This window comes from Pocillopora damicornis, chromosome 12, assembly GCF_964200805.1.
Source record: "Pocillopora damicornis chromosome 12, jaPocDami1.2, whole genome shotgun sequence".
NCBI lineage: Eukaryota > Metazoa > Cnidaria > Anthozoa > Scleractinia > Pocilloporidae > Pocillopora > Pocillopora damicornis.
In genome coordinates this window covers 21235121-21259297 of record NC_142681.1, presented here as the reverse complement: position 1 = coordinate 21259297, position 24177 = coordinate 21235121, and the positions used below count along the sequence as shown (strand labels likewise).

At 34.2% G+C, this 24177-nt stretch overlaps 2 protein-coding genes across 2 annotated transcripts; one reads left to right on the top strand and one right to left on the bottom strand.

The window, feature by feature from the left end:
* Positions 1–40: 40 nt before the first annotated feature.
* LOC113668897 (phosphatase and actin regulator 1) lies at positions 41–19526 on the top strand. The gene is made up of 13 exons (XM_027184872.2): positions 41–1335; positions 3298–3375; positions 4197–4430; positions 4948–5041; positions 7037–7182; positions 9396–9491; positions 13112–13169; positions 14657–14712; positions 15289–15350; positions 15813–15910; positions 16209–16248; positions 16569–16645; positions 18080–19526. The coding sequence occupies exons 1-13, from the start codon at positions 1023–1025 to the stop codon at positions 18093–18095; spliced, it is 1368 nt and encodes a 455-aa protein (XP_027040673.2). The 5' UTR covers positions 41–1022; the 3' UTR covers positions 18096–19526.
* LOC113668899 (3-oxo-5-alpha-steroid 4-dehydrogenase 1) lies at positions 19524–22948 on the bottom strand. Its single transcript, XM_027184874.2, has 4 exons — positions 22608–22948; positions 21263–21488; positions 20633–20889; positions 19524–20122 (listed from the first exon to the last, which is right to left on the bottom strand). The coding sequence occupies exons 1-4, from the start codon at positions 22793–22795 to the stop codon at positions 19945–19947; spliced, it is 849 nt and encodes a 282-aa protein (XP_027040675.2). The 5' UTR covers positions 22796–22948; the 3' UTR covers positions 19524–19944.
* Positions 22949–24177: the final 1229 nt, after the last annotated feature.

The window sequence follows — 24177 nt, the reverse complement described above, 5'->3', positions numbered from 1 at the left end:
CCCATCCTGTCTCAAAGAAGCCCCTCCCAGCCCCTCCCTAGATAGTCAGTTGTCACTTTCTTGTGCAATCCAAAAATGGGACTAGATTTGTTTATGCCAAAACCAGTAGGAAGTCTGTATTTCTGGGGAATTCTGCAATCAATATTTTAAAATCAAATGCAACTGCCAAGCAAAGTGTGTCTAATTATGGGTACAAGATTGTAATAAATAGACTGAGAACTGGAGCAATGATATCAAACCTCACAAAATGGATTGTAACTGTACTAGCTCTTTATATTACACTATGGCTAGTCGTAATAGGTAGGGGTTCAGCCAAAGGATAACACAATTATTTCTGGACATCAGGCTTCAGCCCTTTGCTGATACTGTTATTTGAATTAATAACATGGAGCAAAGCGTCAGCAGTTTAGCCTACACAATTCAAGCGAGCGTGAGCGCTCTTATCAAGATTCATCTTTGGTTTAAAAAAAAGGAAAAAAAGGCATCAAATAAAAACTACTTGAGTTATTTGTAGGTTGGTATTGTTTCGCACTTGGGGAGAGTGGTTAGCTTGACCACTTAGAGTTCTCGTCTCGTAAAAGAAAATGGATCTTAAATGCCAGTGTGCTGATAATACAAGTTTAGTTTTAGGAAATATATTTTTGCATGTTAGACACTGGTTTTAAGTTTATGTTCACGGGACTGCACCCAGAAAAAAGTGGTAATAATTTCCGCGATCACCGGAAGTACGCTTATGGAGTTTATCTTATTCAGGCGTGGTATTGAGATATGCCTGTCAACTTCCTCTCACGGGAGATGTTATTTGCTTCATGATATTTTTAAGGTCAAAAATAGAAGTTTCAAGTAATTTTTGCCCAAAAATTTACTTGGCCGAAAGTTTTATTAAAATGTTTTTACCCTCCGAGAAGCAGCTCGGCCGGACTACCAGCGGAAGTGATGAGGACACTACTGTCAGGCGTCACAAATCTTTGTTCACCGCGTAGGATTGGAACCCATACCATCGCCATTCGTGTAAACGTAAAATGGAGGTAAGTGATGATGGCAGAACTTCGCCCTCTGGTAGTTTAAATAGTTCTCGAGAACGTTCAAACAGTGATCCAGGTCGCAGAGAGATGACCATAGTCATGAATGGCGGGAACACTGTGCCTACAAGACGAACACCAGCGTTTATAAACTCCACGGAAGTTGACAGTTCTGTCGCAAGTGCAAACTCTACCCCGAGTACACCTCCTCCTGTGCGACGAAGCAAATTGGCAGTGAGTATAGGAAGATTACTTCGACCGTGGAAATGGCGAAGGAGAAAGAAAAGTCAGAAGTTCATCACCACTTCACAAAGTAAGCAATGTTTCATTTTGTCTTTTTGCGGCCCCTATTTGTTCAGTTTTTTAGAGGGTGTAAGTTGACGTTTCACCTATGGAAAACCGAGAACAGGCTGTAGGTATGTGCTCAGCCCTATACAATTCGTTCCTCTCGAAAGCATTTGTTTTTCCTGCTATTAGCTTCAATCTTAGTTCCTTCTTATTGATTACCACTGGGAAGTTTGAGCCTGAAAGGAATTACAACCGTACCTCTAATTCCGTATTTTGGACCTTCGATTAAAGGGGTTGTTGAGTCATTTTTTTAAAAACTGTTCTGGTAGGTTCTTTGCAAATATTTGTGTTTGCCACATATTGCCACGCTTAATAAATTGGATTTTTTTCTTCTCTGAAGTATTTATTTTAAAAATATTTCAACGATAATGTAATCCTTTTTACTAGACATCTGATATAAACGAAATCAAATTTTGATTCGACACGCACAACAATGTGATTTGGTCTGGTTGTGCTGGATAATTTTTTATTCTTTGGCTGAAAATTTCTCCAAATTAAATGTTACATATATCATTCAATTCATCAAACATACATTCCTTTCTGTTTAATGGCTTTGAGGAAAAAAAAAGCTCTTATGAAGCTAACAATTTCCTTCTAATGCTTGGGTTAAATTTTAGTAACACCGAGTCTCTTCTCTTTTTGATATTTATGGATGTATTTGATTTATTTGAACTTTTCTCCTAACAATTTTGGGGCTAAATTATTTTTACTAGTACCGTTATCAACTTAAGGTCGAATTAATATAGCTCAATGTATGATCAATTATTGTGTATAATGCATATGAAAGTGCTTAAGATTGTAATTACCTTTCACTTCCCTGAAGAAGGTTGTTGGGTAGGTTCATAGTGCTAAATGTTTTTGTGAGCTCAACAACATGAAAATGACAACAGGGGAAAAAGTCTCTCTGATTCCCTTCATGTTGTGTGGTTCAGTCTGGCTTTTTATTTCCTACATATTTTGAATATATGAAAAGTTTCATTTTGAATTTCTGTTTTGTGGTTCCCAAGTGAATAAAATGGTCTATTTTTCTAATTTCTTGGTCAGATTTAAAGATGTGAGGCAAGATTGGAAAAAATAATAATCGCTTGTTCCAGAACCATTAAAATAGTATTTCAGGTCTCAGTAGGACCTTCCTCTGAGTGATTACATCGGGAATAGACTTGATGCATTTTGTAACTGCAAAACATTTTTAACAGAGAAATTATATTGTCATAGATATTTCTATTTGCATATGTTGCTTCAATTATTATTGCATTTTTATGATATTGTCCTTTGCTGTAGGAAGGTGATAAATTGGATCACAACTACAATTTTTCTGTGATATTTTGAATGTGTTTTTGATATTTTGAGATCTGTTAGAAGAAGAAAGATCTTTAGTTTGTTCTTTTATTTACCTGGACACTCTTTCATGGGGGCATTGATTGTTCAAAATTCATAAGATCACTTGACCGCAGTTCTTTGCTTTACCAGCATTATATTACTTTACAATATATTTCTAGCACAACAAGGAATTCCTATTATATGTTTTCCAACTTCTAGCCTTTATTTTAGTGACTTTAAGTAGTAGTACTAGGTGACAAAATGATATGATCACATTCTTTATAAAAGCAGTGTATAGGTTTCTTTTAACTACAAGTCATTCCAGAGTGATGATAATGTGGTTTGATTATTTTGGTGTCTTGTCTGGATGAGCAATACATATAAAATTGTTGACCACAAGGATTTGAAATAGCCTTCAAGATGTAGAAAGGCAGGGAATGATTGAATATCTCACCATTAAACTTGGTTAAGTATTACATTATTTTTACTGAAATATTTTGAAAAACAGTTAAGTTGTGTAAAGTACATTATTTATACCATCCAAGTTATTGACATAAATTGTTTTGTTATTTTCTTGTGTGATAATATATATTGATTCTCTTCTCAGATCTTGAAAGAAAATTATCGGTACGCACTAACAGAGATGAGTTGATAAAGAAAGGAATCCTTCCAGTCACATCTGAAGGTGAACTTTATAGTCTGCTGTGACTACCAAGTTTTTACAAGAAACATTCAGGGATATATTGTGTCAATGGAAACTTAGAAAATGAGTTGTAGACCAATAATATAGCTTTTGCTACAAAAAAAAATCAAAGATAATTTAATATAGAAAAACAGTTTGAGTTTTAAATTGGTTTATTTTAAATCAGAGTATCTAACCTGTTAAGTTTAGATTTGAATGCATTTGAATCATAGCATCTCACATGGTTAGTTGATGATCATTATGTAGTTGATTAGAATTAAATTACCAAGTAACTAACTAGGAGAATTTGGAAAAGGTGATGTTTTGAGCATTGGCCATTTGTCAGGCTTAACTGTATTTTTAAGTATTGTTCATGTTTACTTCCTCCTGATATAAAGCAAATCAACTATCAATTTTAAATAAGTGATTTAAAGTGCTAAGATTTCCATTACAACATAAGCAAAACCCTGAGCAATTTTGAGATCTTAGAAAGGAAATGGTAAAATGCTCATCATTTTTGTTTGCTGGTTTCATTAAGAGTTTTATTTGTGTGCTGTTCTTGTTTTGAATACCATTGTTGCAACCATTGAAAGCAGAAAGGCAGTCAAGACAGGACTATATTCTGTCATTAAACCTGCAGTGGTGTTTAGGATACAGTTAAGCTCTTTCATTAGTCTACACAAAGAACTGATCTTAGTTAACCGAATTAGACTTCTCTCAGTTAGCTTTCTTTGGATGTGTACTATTTTAACATGTCTTTATAATCTTGTACTTGTTTACTTGCTTATTATTACATTAAAATTTCATCAATCAAACATTTTCAGAGAAAGAAAACGAGAATGATTCAGGTGAAGTCCAATGCAATGGTCCATTACTGGAAAACAGGCTTCCCAATGAAAGTGAAGAGAAATCCGTAAAATCAGGTCAGCCAAGGAGTGCTTTGAGAACTCCACTTCAACAACGAGACAATCTACCTGCTGGAAATCAAATCAAGAATGATTTCCAAGTTCAACAATTAGATACTTTGAGTATGATGGACCAGCTGGCTCAGGAATTAGGTGAGATGATGTTATCTTAACTACTGAATGCAATAGAACAGGTTAAATCATGTTTATTAGGAGGTAATGTACATAGTTCTTATTCATAGGCCTGTGTAGCCTTCTTTTGTTATGAAATTGTTTAAAAATTAATTAATAAATAATTAATCTTTTACAGTGCTTGAGATTGTAGTATGTTGCGTTTTTTCAGAACATGCTTGAATTGCTTTACATTTGTATTTTATATACTTTTAGTCTTGTCAATTTGTTGTAGTTTACATTAGACTACTGAATTGTAGGGGTGAGATGGGCTGATAGATGGCATGATAAAAAAAGAAGAAAATTGTACTGTTTACATTGGCCTTGAGCACCAATCCATTTGTGCCCCAAAACCAACCTGGTCTGTCTGTACTGATGAAACAACTGTTCTTCCTCTTTACTCATTAGCTATAAATTGCAGTTAACAACTGAGGACAATACTATGTAGTGAGGTTGATAGTATGCAGATTGACGAATTTCCTCTCTTTAATTGTAACAGCTCGTCGAAACACTGGAGACAGTTCAACAATTGAACAGACAGTCCTTCAAACTCAAAATAATAGACATTGTAGTTCTATTGGCCAACAACCAAGGTAATACAGTTGATACTACAACATTGAAAGTCATGCTATGTACTAGACTAGATTAAGGTCATGAAACAAACTATACACAGTTTGTGGCTTCTGGTGACTTAAATGTTTTGACTCTTTAAAAAATTAGGGCCAGAAGGTCGTAGGACAGTATTTGCTAATGTCATAATTATCAACTATCTTAATAGACTAAGATTTAAGACTCCTGCTGCCTTTGGTTAATAATTAAAAAAATAAAACAAAAACGAAAAAAAGGAAGGAATAATAGGATTGAAAGATAATCATCTTCTTTATACAAGAATCTCATAAGAAAATGGAGTAATTTGGTATTATTAACTGAGTCGATAACGTAAGTTGGCCAGCGAGATACAATGTATGTCCAGAAATCATGCAGTAATGAAAATGGTGAATATTTGTCAAAATTGTCAAATCTGCTAAGCTAATTTCGTTTTGACCAATTGACTAAAAATTGTCAATTCCACCAAGCTGATTTAGCTCTGATGAATCTTGACTGAAATTTGCCAAAATTGTCAAATCCATGAAGATTTATTCAGTTTGACTAAAATTGCCCAAATCTGCCAGTTTGGTGTTATAAATATATATATTTAACCAACCACAAAACAGGCCTGTAGGGATGAACTTGTAGTTTATTTATCTTTTTCCTCCCACATTATATACATCGCTCTACTCCTAAGTATTGAGCACTGTTTTACGATAGTCAGAATTTTACACTTTATATATATATACACTGTGTATATATATATATATGTATAAAAATAAAACCTCCATGTTAGCACGTAGAGTGGTATGTTGCTTGCACCAATCAGATTGCTGCATTAGGGTATGTATCTCACACCAATCATATCACAGCATTTGGATATCTGAGCATTTAGGGTATGTATTTTGCACCAATCATATCACAGCTATCTTGCAAAGAATTACAATCAAGTCACCGATGGTTCAACTTGCCAACGCCAACTTGCCGATGCATAAAATTGATTACAGATGTGAGCGAGTTGGTCTTCAATCCAGTACAACTTATTAGAAGTTAAACATACAGAAAAGTAAAAGATATTTAATGAAAAAATAATTTTGTTTTCTTCCAACAAAGTTTATAAGGATCTCATGGCAAATAAAGCAAGGTAAACATCGCCAATGAATTTAAAAGCTTGAGTTGAACCATCGGTGACTTGACTGGATACCCTTGCAAATGATGTTAGGGAATCAGGGGGCTGTGCACAAAGAAGGACATAAACCATAAAATTTGGGCTAAGTTTGACAAGTGTAATGGTTTGTGGCCTTTGTGGGAGCCTTGTCAATTAATGTCAAGATTTATTGGGATATGAAAGATTCACATATAGCCTTTTTGTATCATTTTTATGTTAAAACATATTTTTTCCACTCCTTTACTCTTGATTGTATTCCACCAATCAAATTCCATTTTGAATTCACTCCATCATGTGTCATTTCCATGTAAACAACCTGCATATTCTGACTGCTTTGTCCAACCCCACTGAAAAGAATTCACATGGAACTAAATGCTACAGGCAGTAAATTTTCCACACAATTCTCTTGCATTTTGACTTTTTCTATGAATAAAATTAGCTTTTAGCTACCTTGGACTTAATCCATTGTGTGTTAATTCATTGTAAACAACTGGCCCCTCATCAGAGCAAATGGACAAATCTGACAAATTGCTAGTGCTCAAAATGTTAGCTTTGAAACTTTTGTACCAATGTGCATTATCAATCTGGTAAATGATACCAAATTACCCTGTTATATTCTCCCACTGACACAAGCCCACACTTTCTTTTGAAACTTACCCCCTTGGATCAGTGGAAGATGGTTCCAAGGTATTGTAGTGAGTTGCAGGTCATAGCTTTAGACCTTTTACTTTACAACAAAAAGGCTAAAATTGAATTCACTTTCATCACCAGGCTTGAAAAAGGTTCCTATACGTAAATCGTAAACTGATAAATATTTAACTTTTTTGTGTAGATTTGTTGTTGTTCAAAGTGTTGGGAAAAAAACTAGTGGTGAAGAAGAATGCTCGGATAATGAAAGTTTGCAACATGCAAGTTCAGGAAGTGAAGGAAGCTTTTCTGACTCAGAGGAAGAGGAGGAAAATCGAGGAATTGTTACAGGTATTGAATTTGATTGTTTTTGGACTCATTGTTTGTTCAGTAAGCTGTACCCCTAATCTCAAAGCTTCAGTTTTGGGAAAGTCTTAACATAATTGGTGAGTATGAGGTCCATCTTGATGGAAAGATTGGTACACAAATTGTATAGGAGATGTCAGTTTGAAATACAATTGTTCACAAGACTGCACTTTTTCTTACCATGGCCACAAATAATTTGATCCCAGAATGCCAGTACTTTCTCTTGAACAAATACCTTTTGTATGATTAAATGTTTACTAAATGAGTAATGTAGGAGAGGTCTACCGAATTCACACGTCTATAGGCCACATTCGTGTATAGGCTGCATTCGTGTATAAACCGCACCCTGATTTTTGACCATATTTTCTTGAAAAAAAATGATTTCACGTTTTCTCCAGAGGGCGAAGGGCCTGGCAAATGCCACATACTGCCAAGAGATATTTGTTTATGTCACAAAATTCATCACAATAAATAATCTGACATAGTATGCCATCGATCAAACAAACATTGCAAATGCAAACAACAATAGCTAGACATATCTTCAAAACAGTCTCAAAGTTAAAAAAAGGTAAAAGAAAAGATAAAAGAAAAGATACCTGGGTAATTTGTGCTAGAGTTGTGTTCCAAGTATTCTAAGAGTGCATTCCTTTGGGAGGATTCGCATTTGGATTTGTGATCCAAGATCACACAAATCATGGTGCATGAAAGGAATGGAGTTTTAGACGAGCTCTCAGAGAATTCCAAAAAGTGTGCTATTTCAAGACTTTAGTATGCATGTGGGTTACTGAGCTCTTCCCAGAATGGCTTGTCATTAGAAGCTCATTTTTTCATGGTAAATTCAAACAATGGAATTAAAACAGTAGCAAGTATTAATTACAATATGGATACTTGGGAACCCTGAATGCCTGCGATCAGTGGCCAATTGATTTAACATTACAAAATTGTTTTTATTTCGCCTTTATCGCAGAATTTGTAGAGTGATTGCCAACAATCTCTCCGGCTAATATACGAGGTACCTGTTTGAAATTGAGCATTGCTGGGCAAAATGATTAAATTTGGATCCTTTGACCAAAGGAACGTGTTGGATCAGTCTTTAGATCACGCAGATCAGTGATCCGATGAATCCTTGTCCAGAATGGATTTGGTAGATCACTGATCTGAAAATGGATTTGCTTGAAAGGAACGCCACAAATCAGAAATCCTGATCTGGATTCTCCCAAAGGAATGCACCCTAACATTTTGTTTTATTTCCTCAGTAATGATCGCGTGAAGTTGTGTACGTGATCAGGGACATGAGCAAACATAGTTTAGCGGCCTTGCCTCTTGATGAAAGAGGGAAACTGGTTTAAAAGGATTTAAGTTATACCATGTATAGGCTGCACCCCCATTTTGCACAAAATTTATTTGGAAAAAAAGTGCAGGGGATTTGTTTGCAGTAATAGTGAATACAGTATTATTGTGTACAGTATTATTTTTATTCCTTTATGTATGCAAATTAACAATTGGTTCATACATCAGCATGCATTCATCGAGATATGAAGCACTTGGGAAGTTTGGAGAGCACAAAAGATGTGCAAGAGTTGCTTGAGGTGTAGCTGAGAACAACTCTAGCATCTTGAGTGCTCTCCAAACTTCCCAAGTGCTTCATATCTCGATGAACGCACAGCTGATGTACAAACCAATTGTTTTATAACATTTTCAACCTGATGGAAAATTTTTTTTCTCAAGGGATTTGTTTGCTGACATCATGAATGTGCACAATAGGAATATGAAGTATACTCGCACAATTGAATATGATTAGACAAATTTACTAGCTATGTTATAAAAGTGCTTAATAAATAATCCTCTTTAACAAAATTTATTTAGAAAAAAAGTGCAGCCTATACATGTGGGAATACGGTATTATTGCATACAGTATTTTTTTTATTCCTTTATGTATGCAAACAGTGCTTAATAAATAATCCTCTTTGTAGTAAAGTGGTGCTGTGGCCCATTAAATTACAAATTCTTATTTTTTTTCTCAAGCATTTCAGTGGTCCAGAATCCTAAATCCTTAAATCTGATTGGCCAATTCCACACTTCAGCAGTCCATATTTTTCCTATCCGGATCCCAGATACAGACTGCTCCAAGTATTGCAATTTGCAATTGTCATTCTTTTCAAAAGGGTGAACTGCCTTGTTTTTTTTTGTTTTTTTAGGCTTAGCATCTAAGCTTAAAAGGAAGGATAGTTTGGCTCAAAAATTGAGAACAAGACCAAGTCAAGGTGAACTTGAGGCCAGAAACATACTGCCAAGTAAGTGGAAAATTATTTATTTGTAATAGCATACATTGATGAGACTGTGAAGTTTTGTCATGTATCCAAGACATATTCTGTGGAAATTTGTGGGATAGTTCTATTAATAACTGTATAGCTTTATTAATATCTTTCAAGATTACAGTATTGTGTAATATTTTACAAAGAATGATAGCAATAATACCCAATGTTAAGAAATTTTGCTGACTATTTTTTCATCAAGTTTATCAAGAGTCTAGTTATATTTGATGTCAATAACATTAGTAAATCAGTAATAGTGAACCATGGTTCCCATTTTCAACTGTCAGTAACCTTTCGGTCAACTGTCGGCTGACAGGTTACCTGCACATTACCGACAGGTGGCCAACAGTGTTAAGTAGACCAAAAATTGATTGAAAACAGTAAATAGAAACATGTCATTTGCGTTGTTCATACCTATCTACTTGATTCTGTTTTAATGGTAAAAATAAGCTTGTTTAACCCACTTTCAGACTGTAAGTGCCAAAATTTAGTAGTAAATTTAGTACCTATTTTTTATATCCTTGTTTGTACATGAAAAGGCTCCTTTTTTTCCATTTTGCAAGTGAATGAACCAACAGGTCAAATAGTTCTAACCAAATAAAGACTTTCTTAAAAGGGTTTTGGAAGCAGTGCATTAAGGGGATTGGGAACTAGAAAAACCGTTTTTATGTTGGTCGACAGTTGGCCAACAGTATCTTTCAGGAGCTGTTCTTCACTTTTACAAGTAAATCTATTTGTCAGCCTTGATTTAAGAAAATTGAACAAGTCTCTATATTACATATTACTCTGGGTGCGTGGCTGCCACAAGGTTAAATGTTGTTTACCTACTAGGAGTTTTAGGAGTTATAAAAACAGTGAGAACCGTCCACAGGTTTGAAAGTAGACCTAAAAAAAAAAGAAATATTCTGATATGACTGACAACTGCTGTCTGCAAATGCTTCAAATTGCTCCAGTTAGTACAAAGTGTATTTAATTTGTGAAAATACATGAACCTTTTTTGTTTTATTTTATATTTTGGTATCTGAATAACATTTATGTAAAACTGAAAGGTGGCCAAGAGAATCAAATATAAACTTATGGCCAAATGATATTTCACTGTGGCTGGGACTGCCAAATATCAACTGTGTATAACAGAGGTTGTCTCTTTTTTTCCCCTTTTGCTCAAGAAGGAAGATATTTACATACATGACATCACTGCATGATATCCAATCAAACTGCATATTGCATAATATATGTCTAAGTATGAGACTACCATTTGTAGTTTAAAAGATAACAATAAATAATTGCTTTACAGTTTTGGATATAACTTTTTTAATTTTAGATTTTCAATATATCAGCTGTACAAGCCTAGGTTTAGAATTTAAACAAGCAGCAATGAAAAGCTGAAAAAAAATTCCTTAAAGATTCAATATCTAGGTTTGAAATTGGTAATAAAATCATTTTAGAGTGAAGTTTATAGGATATTTTAGAAATAAAAATGAGTCTCTTTTGTCTAATATTTTTAATCTTCAGTGCCTCAATAAGCCCTGCAGGGGTTAGTAACATTCTTTGTTATAGCTTTACTCATAGGCCAAAGTTAATTTATGTTATTGTTTATATTTTTCCTACAAGGAACAACAGCTTAGCATTGGTAATGTGGGTTTTATTTGTGGCACAATCTTTCCAATACTCAAAGGAAGTAACCAGCTATTGGTGTTCAGAGCACATAATTTTTAAATTTGCTTCATTATTTGTTTAATGAATTGAATAACATAACTTCTATTTTAAATAAGTATAAATGTGGATCTTTATGGACCACAGGAAGGAAGATCTCTGGAAAAATTGCACATGTTATCAGAAATGTTGAATTGGGAGTAAAAATGTTGAATTTGTGTAGCAGATTTGAATGAATGTTTGATATTGTGCATGAGTTTTGTCTTACTTTGACACATAATTATTCTCAAAACACCTGTCCTTTCACTGATCAATACCAATTAGCCAGCCCTCCAATTACTTGAAAGCCATTCTTTGTTACACCTGGTGTAAAAACAGGGAAAAAAGAGTAGGCCAGACTGCTTTTCTTGTCCATCAGGATTAAGCCATATTTTTGACATTGATAATCCAACACTTGAACTCTTTGAATGAAGAATTCTACAGAATGCAAAATGATTTTTATTCGTCAAATTGTCACTTTAGTTGGACAAACTCAGTCTGGAGTGCTGGATTTAAGTAAGCTGGTTGTAAATATCTTCTAATTTTATTGTAAGAATTGATATTGCTGATGATATAACCAGTAGATTATAATCGCTGGCAATTTTAAGCAATGAGTGCTTTTTTTCAAACATTTTAAAGCAGTGATTGAGACATGGCTCCTGTTAGTTAATGATAGTCTTTTGGAGAAGTTTTTTTTTTGTGGATAAATGTGTGAGCAATGTTATGATTGTCATGATTAATGTAATTTTTCAATCCCATTTAGCCTGGTGTACTAACCAAAAGAGCCAGAAAATCAAGTTTGATTCTTAGAAAGTAGCTTTCAAACTTCCTTTCACATTTTAAACATGACAAGTAAATGCTGCTGTTAATGGCCCTAGTGTGGACTGTTATTGGTTGCGAATTAAGTTCTTGCCTTGCTGCAAGGAGTCACTTATTTCAACATTTAAAACTTAGTTATACTGTAATTTGTGAGATGAGGTATATTAACATAAAGGCCACCTCAAAGTACTTCAGAATTTAACAGTGACCCATAATTTGCAACCTTCTGGATTAGCAAAGGTTGTTGTAAATTTATCTTTTTAAAAGTGTAAAATGTAAACTCTCCAGTCTTGACAGAGGATGAATATTCACAGTACTTTTTTAAATTATGAAAAACCTGTCATGGGTTTCTAATTCTTAAATAGCTCAATTCTATACATCACAACTTTATCATGTCATCATATTAACTTTCATTTGAATGATTTCTTTTTCTTTACAAGAAATATGCATATAAGAAATACATATATTGGGCATGAAAAATCAGTAGATAAGCACATAATTCATGAATTGGTCACATGTTATGGAGGTTGTTTGTTGTGTTTTTGGCCCAGGCTACAGACTTACTTTGCTTTGTACTGCATGCGTGTGCTCTTAGTGTAATCTCACCATTGTTCATGATGATGCGTTGAAGTTTGTTGTCTTAAAGTTGAAGGCACAGTTACTTTTTTTCATTATGTTGATTGTTAACAAGAAAGAAGGTAATTCCATATCATTTATAAATTGTATTTGCCTGTCATTTTCATTGGCTTTCTTCCCTACCTGGCCACAGAATTCCAAAATATATAACACAGCAATAGAGTCTGGAAAACACTCAAAGGAATAAAAGGCCTTAAAGGGAAGTACAGGTAGCCTCTGTAGGATGCTGGGTAATTTCTGCACACACTTCACAACAACAAAAATATAAACAGCAGATGGTGATTTGAAAAAATTAAACTATCATTATCAACTTATAATTATCATGATAATAAAACTTGTCTTTTGGATATGACCATGTCTATATTTAATGAGTTCTTGATTTCTTGTTGTTTTGCAAGTCACTTTTTTATGTTGATGATAATTCGTCATTTTTCTTCCAAATTGTCTCTAAGCAAAAACAGAGGAAGAAAAATTAGAGAGGAAAAATGAAGTTGGAACTAAACTTATAAGGTGAGTTTAATTGCCTCTTTTCTTTTTGTCATGGAACATAACTCTCCTCTCTTTGTAAAATTGATCAATAGTATTTTGCCCTTGATTTTGTACATGGAAATTTAGTTTATCAAAATTTCCTCGTATCATTGAGAAAAATTGCCATGCTGTTCTATCAATTAAAGAACTGAGACTAAAATGTTTGACTTGTGTTCTATCCAAAGTTTATTCCATATGTTCTTTAAACAATTTACATGATGATGTTGTGTTTACTGAACTGTTGGTCCAAATTTCTCATGTAATTTGAGAACAGATTCCTATAAATACTCAATTAAGGGTAACCATTTGAACAGGTGTTAAGTTACACAGAGATATTTGATTGGTCTACATGCCCTGCCACCTGCTGAATAAATCAGACAAGCATTAATGAGGCCTAAAGAAAATAACCTTTCTTCCTCCGATGAAATTGCCATCAATATGACTGAAAGGATTTTTGAGAGGAAGGCAGTGCATTGTTCTGTTTATGTTTAGATGACTGTAACAAAATAGAATCAGACACATGGTGTATGTGAGCTCTGTACAAATGATTAATAAACACCTTCCTTCTGTATGTCGGTATTTAATTGTTAATCACTAGTGATAATTAATGACAGATGTTCTATGTACAGAATAAACAGCCCAATATGACATGTAGGACAACAGTAATGAAATGCAAAGTAAACCTTGAAAGTGAATGTCAGATAGTTAAGGAAGGAACATCTTTGGAGGGAGACAATTATGATTGATTAATATTTCTGTGACATCGTGGAGTGATGCAAGATGTAGCAGCATCCATTATGTCACACATTGTACTAGGAACAGTGTATTATCTGGAATGTTTTGTAGAACAGATGTTCATCCTCCTTCATAATGGCACAAATGATAACAGTAGCATGTTTTGTGACTTGTTGTGGAATCTAGAAGTAGCTTTCTACTATTTTATTTCAAGATGTATTAAATATTTGTAAGTTTGCTGCATACCTCAGATATTACTCAGTTGTATTTGCACTATGGTTTAAACAAGTGCACGACCTTTCCTGGAAATTTATGGATAAAAGTAACTTTGTAATATTTCTTTTGTGCTGAAATCTAGATGTAGTATTTGTCTATATGTTTAGCATCTGAAGCACCCAACTTAATGTTTTGTTTGAAATGTTTGGAACAAACTCCTTTATTTAGCTATCAAAGCAAAACAAATATGTTGTGAACAATACGTAAGAGCAGAATGCTTCAAATTTTTCTTGTAAACTTTTTCTGAGTTCTCAAAAACTTGAGCATGTTGACCTCTATTGTAGCCATTGATAGACAGCTTCTGTATTTTTGTTAAAATTGTAGATTTTGTATTGATTTGAGTGTTATTTAATATTTTCAAGGCTAAACTTAGAGTTGGTGATATCTTATTCCCCATATTTGTTGATTAACATCACTTTACTATCTCTCGTTTTACTCTTTTTATACTATCCTTGCAGACGGCTGAGCACACGACCTACTGCACAAGAACTTAGGGAAAGAAATATTTTGAAATGTGAGTGACATTTTATTTATAAGTAATATAATGATACATTTTATTAGTTGCAATGTATTTTTTGAAGAAGGCAAAATGTAAGGAGTGAGAAAAATAATATGCATGGCTGTAAATTTTATTTCCATGAACAATATTAAACAAGAAGGAAAGTAACATTGCATTTTCTCTTCTTCTTTGCAATGTAGGCAATCACATAACAATCTATTAAACAAAGACCTATCCACTCGATAGTGTTACCCTGGTCCAATTGAGATGCCTTCAACCTCATTTTTTGTGTAAATGCATGTACCAGTATAACACTTTCTCATTTTAAAATATTTTTCTTTGTTCCAAACTAGTCGTGTATGGTTTATTAAGTATAAGACAGGTTCCTCTTTTCTGCGTAATCTTCACTTTTAATGGAAAGATGATTTGAAAGTCCTATAGCAATAGTGTATCTTCACATATTACACTATCACTAACTCTTAACAGCAGAAACTTAAAAACCTTGTATTTCCAAATGTAGTAGCTTTCTAAATGACTGGTTTATTCAGAATGCTTATCCATAGTTTAACTTATTTTATGCCAACATCACAGCATCCTCAGAGGAAGAGGCTAAAGAAGAAAAGGAGGAAAAGAAAAGGGTGTTAACTAGAAAGGTCTGGTTGATTTGATTCAAAAGAACATTTTAGAAAGTGCAGTGGTAGGCCTAACCTTACAAAGTAACATTTTCAATTCTTTCAATAAAAAAATTGCTTTAAATAAGTACTAGAGGAATAATTTTGTTTCATTTGCTAACAATTTTCATTTTGACTTCTAGTAAATCAAATCTAGTTTGTAACCTGTGGCTTTGTGGGACTTTGAAAGGTTGAGAAAAATAAATGGAAATTTTTTCATTACTTTGTTTGTCCAGTTTGCACCTCAGAATTTGAATGTTGGTCAGTGACACAAATCTGGTTATGGGTGTGTCACAATTTAGTCTCCATGAGAGCTTATTTTATGTCATGAAATAATTAACTAATGGAATAATTACAAAGCCAAACTGGCTCTTAAATAGCCAACAACAATTAATTGCAGGAAGAGAGAATTAAGTTCAACTTGTTTAAATTTGTGTATTGCAGTTAAGTAGAAGGCCTACAGTGCAAGAGTTGAGAGCAAAGAAAATTCTTAAATTTAACGATTATGTTGAATGTGTTGATGTCCATGACTATGACAGAAGGTAAAAATTTACTATTAATTTTGTCATTCCTTGTCAAACATTGATTTCTTTGTGTGAAAGTTAAAAACAGTAAATTGTAGTAGATGTGCCTGTAAGCATCCTGTACTGTACTCAGCAGTTAACACCACAAAAATTTATAAGACATTAAATTCAGTGACTGGTAACCTCAAAAGAACTTGGCTCGAGGATTGCCTTAAAACGGAAGGAAACTACAAAGGTATGAGTAATGTGGGTAATGTGAGTTGATTTTACGGTATGTTGGAGAACTTCATTTTGTTTTTGTTTATATCATATTTAGAGCTGACAAGCCGTGGACTAGATTGACTCCTGAAGACAAGGTAACTTGTAACTTTTTTGGCCATACACCACAACTTTATTGACATATTTTTGGAAGAAAATAATTGCAAATATGATAGGAGGACAAGATTAGGTAAAGATTTCCCAGATTAACTCAAAAACTAATCTGACTGAGTAACAAAGGGCTTGTCCTAACCATCATCCCCATTTACAGGTAGTAATGGCCACTTTGTTTGCCCACATAGGCACCAAAAAGTTATGAAGAAATTGTTAATTTTTTGTGGCCTAAGAAACAATTAAGGACATGAGTTAGATGACATGCATACCAGAATGGAGATATTTTTTTCTTCTTTTTTTGAAGGCTGCAATTCGCAAAGAGCTCAATGAGTTCAAGAGTAAAGAGATGGAAGTGCATGAAGATAGTAGACAATACACAAGGTAAGTCCTATGTCAGTCAGCCATTGATTTAGTAATGGTGATAATAATAATGCATTAATGATGATAAATAATAACACCATTTACCTTGTGTAGAGAACAGTCAACTGTTAAGAAATCACAAATATCTCGTGAGCATAGGCTTTTGACTGAAGTTATGCTGTTTTGTATCAATTTATCCAAAACTACATTTTCAGATTGACAAACAAAAAGTAGAGTAATTTACCAATCACAGCTGTTGTCGACATCTTTGGAGAGTCCCTGAAATATTAAACAGTATGGTTGATGCATTGGTCAGATTTAGGTACATGATTCTGACCTGGGTTGGGTTGATTTTCCCCCTAGATCATAACATTACCCAATCATTTTTATTACAACTCTAACCATCATAGGCACCTGTCAGCCCTAAGTTAATTGTTTGTTAACTTTCTTGGTCGTGAGCAATTGTCAGCTCTAAGGTAACAATTTGTTCAAAGTTTGTTTACTGTCTTGGTTGTAAGCACTTTTCAGCTTTAAGTTAACAGTTTGTTCAAAGTTTATTTACTGTTGTGGTTGTAAGCACTTGTCAGCTTTAAGTTAAAAATTTGTTCAAAGTTTGTTTACTGTCTTAGTCATAAGAAGTTGTCAGTGTAAAGTTAACAGTTTGCTCAAAGTTTGTTTACTATCTTAATCATAAGCACTTGTTGGCTCTAAGTTAACAGCTTATTCAAAGATTGTTTACTGTCTTAGTCATGAGCACTTGTCAGATCTAAGTTAACTTTTGTTCAAATATTGTTAACTATCTTTGTTATAAGCACTTGTTAGCTCTAACTTGACAGTTTGTTCAGAGCGTGTTTACCTTCTATATTGTAAGAACTGGTTAGCTCTACATTAACCTTTGTTCAAAGATTGTTAACTGTCTTAGTCATAAAAACTTGTCAGCTCCAAGTTAACCTTTGTTCAAAGATTGCTAACTATCTTTGTCATAAGCACTTGTTAGCTCTAAGTTAACAGTTTGTTCAAAGCGTGTTTACCTTCTATATCATAAGAACTGGTTTGCTCCACATTAACCTTTGTTCAAAGGTTGTTAACTGTCTTTGTCATAAAAACTTGTTAGCTCCAAGTTAACCTTTGTTCAAAGATTGTTAACTGCCTAAGTCATAAGAACTTGTCAGCTCTAAGTTAACCTTTGTTCAAAGATTGCTAACTATCTTTGTCATAAGTACTTGTTAGCTCTAAGTTAACAGTTTGTTCAAAGCTTGTTTACCTTCTATATTGTGAGAACTGGTAAGCTCTAAGTTAACAGGTTGTTCAAAGATTGTTAACTGTCTTAGTCATTAACTTGTCAGCTCTAAGTTAACAGTTTTTTCAAAGTGTCTCTTGTAATTTAAAGAAGAATATATAACTAGAAGGCATGACTTGTTTAACCAATTAATTCTGTTTTTTTTTTTTTTTTAGGTTCCATCGTCCCTAGTTTTATACAGGCGCCAAGAGGATTTTTACTTTACATCTATTTTTTTTGTTAGATGGAATTATTAAAAGGACTCTAACTAGTAAAAATAATATACTGTAATGTACAGCTCACTCTATTGCTGTAAATATTATTAATTTCATATTATGAATTTTTGTAAAGAATTTATAGATTTTTAAAGTGTTTTTAATAATAGATGTAGCAAGGGAATGAGTATCCTCTCAATTGGAAAAAAAAAAGCAAAGGCCATCTCTTTGCAACTAGGGCTTCATAGAAGTAAAATTCCTGATCTGAGAGTTCTTATTGGCATTGCTAGTGTAATATCATTCAGTAAAAATGAAAATTTATGCAAGATGTCTGTGACACTTGTTTGGCAATATAATTGACATTCATTATTTGAATGGTTGTAAATGGAGCATACTTTGTTAATTTTACCAGATGTGTATTGTAAACTTTTTGTTTTGTGAGTGACTTGCTGTGAGTTTTGGTTCACATTTATATGATGGCCATAGTTACCACCTGACTGTACAAATTTAAGACATGGTGAATATTACATTATTATAGTATTAATTCTACAACACTAGAGGGTTCAAGTACGGAAAAAAAAAAAAAGAAGCAATGGTGGTCCTCAACATGCTTTCATTTCATACCAAGATGCTTTAATCAACTTGTTGCTTTCTTATCCATTGCTCCCACAATTTTTTTGAAGGAAAGCAATATGTTTTGGGTTGGACTCAGAGACATGTTTGTTGAGGGATGAAATGACTTTAAGAAGGGCTAAACCATTGAGGAAATAAAAAACCTGGAAAAACTAACAACAAAACAGTCTTGAATAATGCCATGAGTTTGAGAGTGGGCTAAAACGCATCTCTGCCTGCAAAATGGGCCATAATGCCCAATAGCATCACTTCTAACAAAGAAATATTTTTCATGTCTGTAAATGTTCTCTCAAAGGAATTAGCACTTACACAATTTTAGTATTAAACTGGGGAATGAAAAATTAACCATTCTTATCTGTGCATTTTCCCCCACAGCAAACATAGTCAGTTGCACATGATCATTAATAGGAATTGCAACAGGCATTTGATCCAAAAACCTTTCTAGCTCATAGAGCAGACTATACATGTCATGATTTTGTTGGCCATTTAGACTATTTTGAATGCTTTTGCTACCTGAGATAGTTTGGGGGAATTCAGAACCATTAATATTTATTTTAATAAATATTTACCACTTTGTTTCTTGGAATTCACTTTTCTGTATATGTTTTCTTTATCATGACTGTCTTTGAATAATGAAGTCCAAGCTTTTAAAATTTTTAAACTATTATTACTTAGAACTTAATAGTTCTTCAGCTGCTCCTTACCATTGTACAGAAGAGGACTCTGGAAAACATTCTGTTGTCATAGAAATAAAGTATTGGGAAACACCATAAAAGCCTTGAAGCAAACACTTTATTTTTTTTTCTTACAGATTGTCGTTAACTTTATTGACTAATATGTAAACAATTTGATAAAAAACTAAAAATTATTTAAATTACCACTAACTTGAAAAACCTACTCCCATATGTAGGATCACTTTTAAATATCCAACTAGTTGGCCTTTACTTGACGGTCCCCAATATATCTTAGTTATTCTTAGAGTAAGGACTCCTGATTTCACATACATTTTATAAATGCTGTCTGACAAGACTACAGAATAAAGTTTTCACAGCTTCAGTATCCTTACAATCACCACAGGTTCCCTAAACTAATCTTAACACTTCAAATGCATTAGCTCTCATCTAATCAATACTTTGAAATAAATCAATACTATTTAAATAAAAAAGTGAAATAAACACATGACAATCCCATGGTTAGAAGATTCCAGGAAATATGTTTCTCCTGTCCTTGGGAAAGTTTTCAATTTTCTTTAGATACCAAAGATGTGTTTGATGGCTCCTTCCAGACAAGTAACACACCATAACTAACCAAGCTAAGTACATACCCAGATGTTGACCAGTTACAGCCATGCCATACCAAGCAATCAACTCTCTAAAGGAAAAAATAAGTGATTGTAAAGGTAGTTCAATTTTCTCAAAATGTATTGACCATGATTGTATTCCTTCTTTCCTCTAGTTGTAATGTAAAATGTCTTTAATTAATATCTGAGGTTTTGGTTTGGCAGTGTCAATCATTATTGTTATGTTTTACATTTCGGTTTTGGACAGTGAATGGTATTATCTTGGGCAAGATGGTCACACATTGAAATTATAAGATAGAGTGTAGTCATACTGCACCATTGTGTTTACAACAATTATCAAGGGGCAGAAATATCAGAGTGTTATGAGTCAGTGAACTTCCTCCTACTTCCTACTGACATGGGGTTGCCTATAGAAGGACTGCTTACCACCCCTTCATAAGATGAACCCAAGAAAACTGAAAAGTGAAGGCTGCAAGGTCTAATGTTGCACTGGGTGGATCCAGGTCTGCTTTCCAAGAGAGTTTTCTTATCAGGTGCAACATCATGTCTAGGTATTTACAGATAATAAACATGACACTAACCCAAGATAATGAGGACACACAAGATAATGGAACAATCCTGCATGTGGAACAACATAACCAGTTAATGTACCGGCAGGCCTCAGACTTGCCAAAATATGATGATGATAGAAATTTAAGGATTCACCAATGACAAACACTGGTACGCCAACCACTAATGCCACATAGTTAGATGACAACTTATCAGCTAAAGGTCCATGGGTGTAAATATTACACCAGTAGTGCTGGGTGACTGCACCAAGACAGTAGAACATGGCAATCTGGTAAAACAAGAGACAGTCACTTTAACTGAATTAAATACCAGTGGAAAAATTTTATGTTTTGATGTTTGTAAAAATTTGATGTTTGTGCTCTTTCTGGTCACTGACAAGTTGAAGCCAAATCCAACTACACTTACCCATTCATAAAGCATGGAAAATCTGAACTATATAAAAACTAGAACTATCTAGCTTCAAAGCATGAAGGGCAAACAGAAAGGTTAATGGATTGCTGATTAAGGACATTTATCATAGGGAACATTTAAGTGTTCATAGATCATCATTGAATGTTGTGGGTATGTTATTGGTGAAAATAATGTGTTACATGTTTAAAGAAATTAGAATTCAGACCAAAAAGTCATAACAATTACTGTACCTCTATAACTGGAAGAAGAAGCATGTTCTTGGAATACTTGTGGATAAAAAGGGCTTCAATGATTCTTTTCAAGAAGTGACCCAGGTAAGTTACCAGAGATACAAGTTGGAAGATTGTCTGAGGCATTCCAGACAAATACCACAATATGGCATACAACACAAGAGGTGCACCATAGCAGATGGACCAACCAAGTTGTGAATTTATTTCTCCATGCAAGGAAAATTTGCTTAAGAAAATGGAAGATCATTTCATTAGTCTCGCAAGCTCCTGAGAAATCTACTGTCTTCTGAGCAATTGACAATGTACTCATTTTGTGGAAATCAATGAAAGCGGGACAGGGGTGTAGCTCATATGTTTCAAGAAGTCCACAACAAGGGGCAGAATTTTGAAACTTATGGGCCTACCAATTTTAAGCTTGCCCCTTCTCCAGGGCAACCCACAGGCATTTGACTATCATCCATAAACAAGAGACTTTCTTTTTTTTAACCTTGCCTGGGTGGGGTGGGAAATATGAACTGGAACTGTCTAGTCTTTCCATTGGTATACACATGTTTTATCTTTAAATATAGAGGTATTTAAAGGTAAAGAGTTCACTTTTGGGAGCAGACAATAATTACCACCTTTATAACTTATTACCTGCACCACATGAAACTGCCTATTCATTAAGACATGTGCACCCTTTGAAGATGCCACGTTTTAAAACTGACTGATTTAAAAATACCTTTATTATCTTTTTATGTCTCAAAGCAACTAATTTATACTTTAAGGTTTTCAAATTTTGCAGCTTGTATTATGATAGCTTTTTTAGCAGCTTATCTCTCGTTAGCTTTTTTTTCATCCTTTTTTTTTAAGATAGATCAGTTGATGATTAGATTTTTACAATATAATTTTTAGGGTCAATACACAATTCAGTTTTCAAGCTGCTATGCAATTATGAATTAATAAACTTCGAACTTCAGACAGCTTAGAAGAAAAGGTCGTTAAGAAGTTAAGAAAGTGATAGTTGCTGATCTTGCCTTTACAAAAGAATTGACCATCAAATCCGGCATTTGGGTAAGGCATTTATACACAGTTTTGGCACATTGGTGGCAGAAATGTAAACGAACCCATCTCATTCTCCAAAAGTTCAAACGTCTGAGGGGTAGCCGGGGGGGGGGGGGAGGGGGAGGGGAAAGTGTGTTTAATCTCTAAACTAATGGATGCATAAAATTATACTTGACTGCTATCTTAATAACAGTCAAGTATAATTTTATACGAGGTGTTAAACACCTCAAAGAGGTACTTAGTAATTTGTTTCTAAAAAAATAAGCTATTTATTATATTAATCAAACTCAAATTAACTCACCTGTAGTTAAGGGGAAATAATCCGAGGTATTCCGTGAGGTAGACACAAATACATAGAATTAATGCCAATCCGCATAGTCCAATGTTCAGATTATCCCACACTGGAAGCTCAACAAAATTACCAAGACAGGGTAAAACAATCCAAATAACCCCAAAGAAAAGAGCCACTGAAAATGGCCTTTCTTTCATCTTGTTTTCCCTAAAACTATTCTTGGGAGTTACTCCGGTAAGACTGGACCGGAAAAGGAAACACTTGACTGTCCAGGCGAAGTCCAGGTAGTGAGGGAGTTACTACATCACGGGCGACGAGCGGGGATAGAAAAAACGACCCAAATATGAGCGGTCAGCGGTGAAACAGCTTTTATACTTCATATAGAGACATATAATTTGTTGTTCCAGAGACAATCATGTTGTAAAGCCGAAATGTTTATGGAAAAGGTCATAGACAGGCCTACACAGACTCCCCTGTGTGGTTTTACGTTTGCGACGCAAAAGCCTTTAATTAAAGCTTCGCTCTGACGAGTATGTCTTTGAGCGATTTACCTCTTTTGTAAGATATAATCGGAGGCGTTTTGTAAATTGTTTTCAGCAGTGGCTGATTTTGGATGAGGTTCCATTCTTGCATCAGTATTTGTTTTAAATTTTTTAACCCCTGGGTGGTATGCTGTCACAAAAGGCAATGTTTTACCTTTAGTTTTTTTGGTTTGTTTTTTAAGTGTTGACTGCCTTGCGGCAAACGAGACCTCAGATAACGTTTTTTCAATTTGGCTTTTTTTTTCAGAGCTGAAAGATCTTATATGTACACGCTTTCAGAGTGATAATAAACATGTTGAAAAGTACAACAGTGTCATCTCTGAAAAATCAGTCTACAAACCGACCGAGACCTTTCAATATACACACTATTCATCTTGCCACCCGCCAAGTGTTAAGAAAGGCTTTATTAAAGGAGAAGCTATCAGACTTCTAAGAACAAACTCCTCGGAAAGAAATTTCCAGGAGGCCATGTGTAACTTCAAAACACGACTTGAAGCACGAGGTTACCCAAAAAGCCTAATTGAAAAAACGTTATCTGAGGTCTCGTTTGCCGCAAGGCAGTCGACACTTAAAAAACAAACCAAAAAAAACTAAAGGCAAAATATTGCCTTTTGTGACAGCATACCACTCAGGGGTTAAAAAATTTAAAACAAATACTGATGCAAGAATGGAACCTCATCCAAAATCAGCCACTGCTGAAAACAATTTACAAAACGCCTCCGATTATATCATACAAAAGAGGTAAATCGCTCAAAGACATACTCGTCAGAGCGAAGCTTTAAATAAAGGCTTTTGCGTCGCAAACGTAAAACCACACAGGGGAGTCTGTGTAGGCCTGTCTATGACCTTTTCAATAATTGTGATTTTTTTCTCGGCTTAAACGCTAAGTCAGTTGTTCAATTGAATAGGAAGAAAAACATTTCGAACGGAACACAGCATTATTTGCACGTGTGGATCTTTTGAGAAAAGGTCTCCTAAACGAGTGGTCTTGATTATAAATATTTAAGGATGGTAAATACATTAGCCTTAACATGGCT

Excerpts from the sequence above, each read along its gene's own strand:
- LOC113668899 (XM_027184874.2), bottom strand. The coding sequence starts at position 22,795 with ATGAAAGAAAGGCCATTTTCAGTGGCTCTTTTCTTTGGGGTTATTTGG. Across the intron at positions 21,489-22,607 it reads TTATTTCCCCTTAACTACAG|CAAATTTTCCTTGCATGGAG; the intron begins GTGAGTTAATTT and ends CATTTTCTTAAG. Across the intron at positions 20,123-20,632 it reads GTGTGTCCTCATTATCTTGG|AGAGTTGATTGCTTGGTATG; the intron begins GTTAGTGTCATG and ends TTTTTCCTTTAG.
- LOC113668897 (XM_027184872.2), top strand. The coding sequence starts at position 1,023 with ATGGAGGTAAGTGATGATGGCAGAACTTCGCCCTCTGGTAGTTTAAAT. Across the intron at positions 4,431-4,947 it reads CCAGCTGGCTCAGGAATTAG|CTCGTCGAAACACTGGAGAC; the intron begins GTGAGATGATGT and ends TAATTGTAACAG. Across the intron at positions 15,911-16,208 it reads GTCCATGACTATGACAGAAG|AGCTGACAAGCCGTGGACTA; the intron begins GTAAAAATTTAC and ends TATCATATTTAG.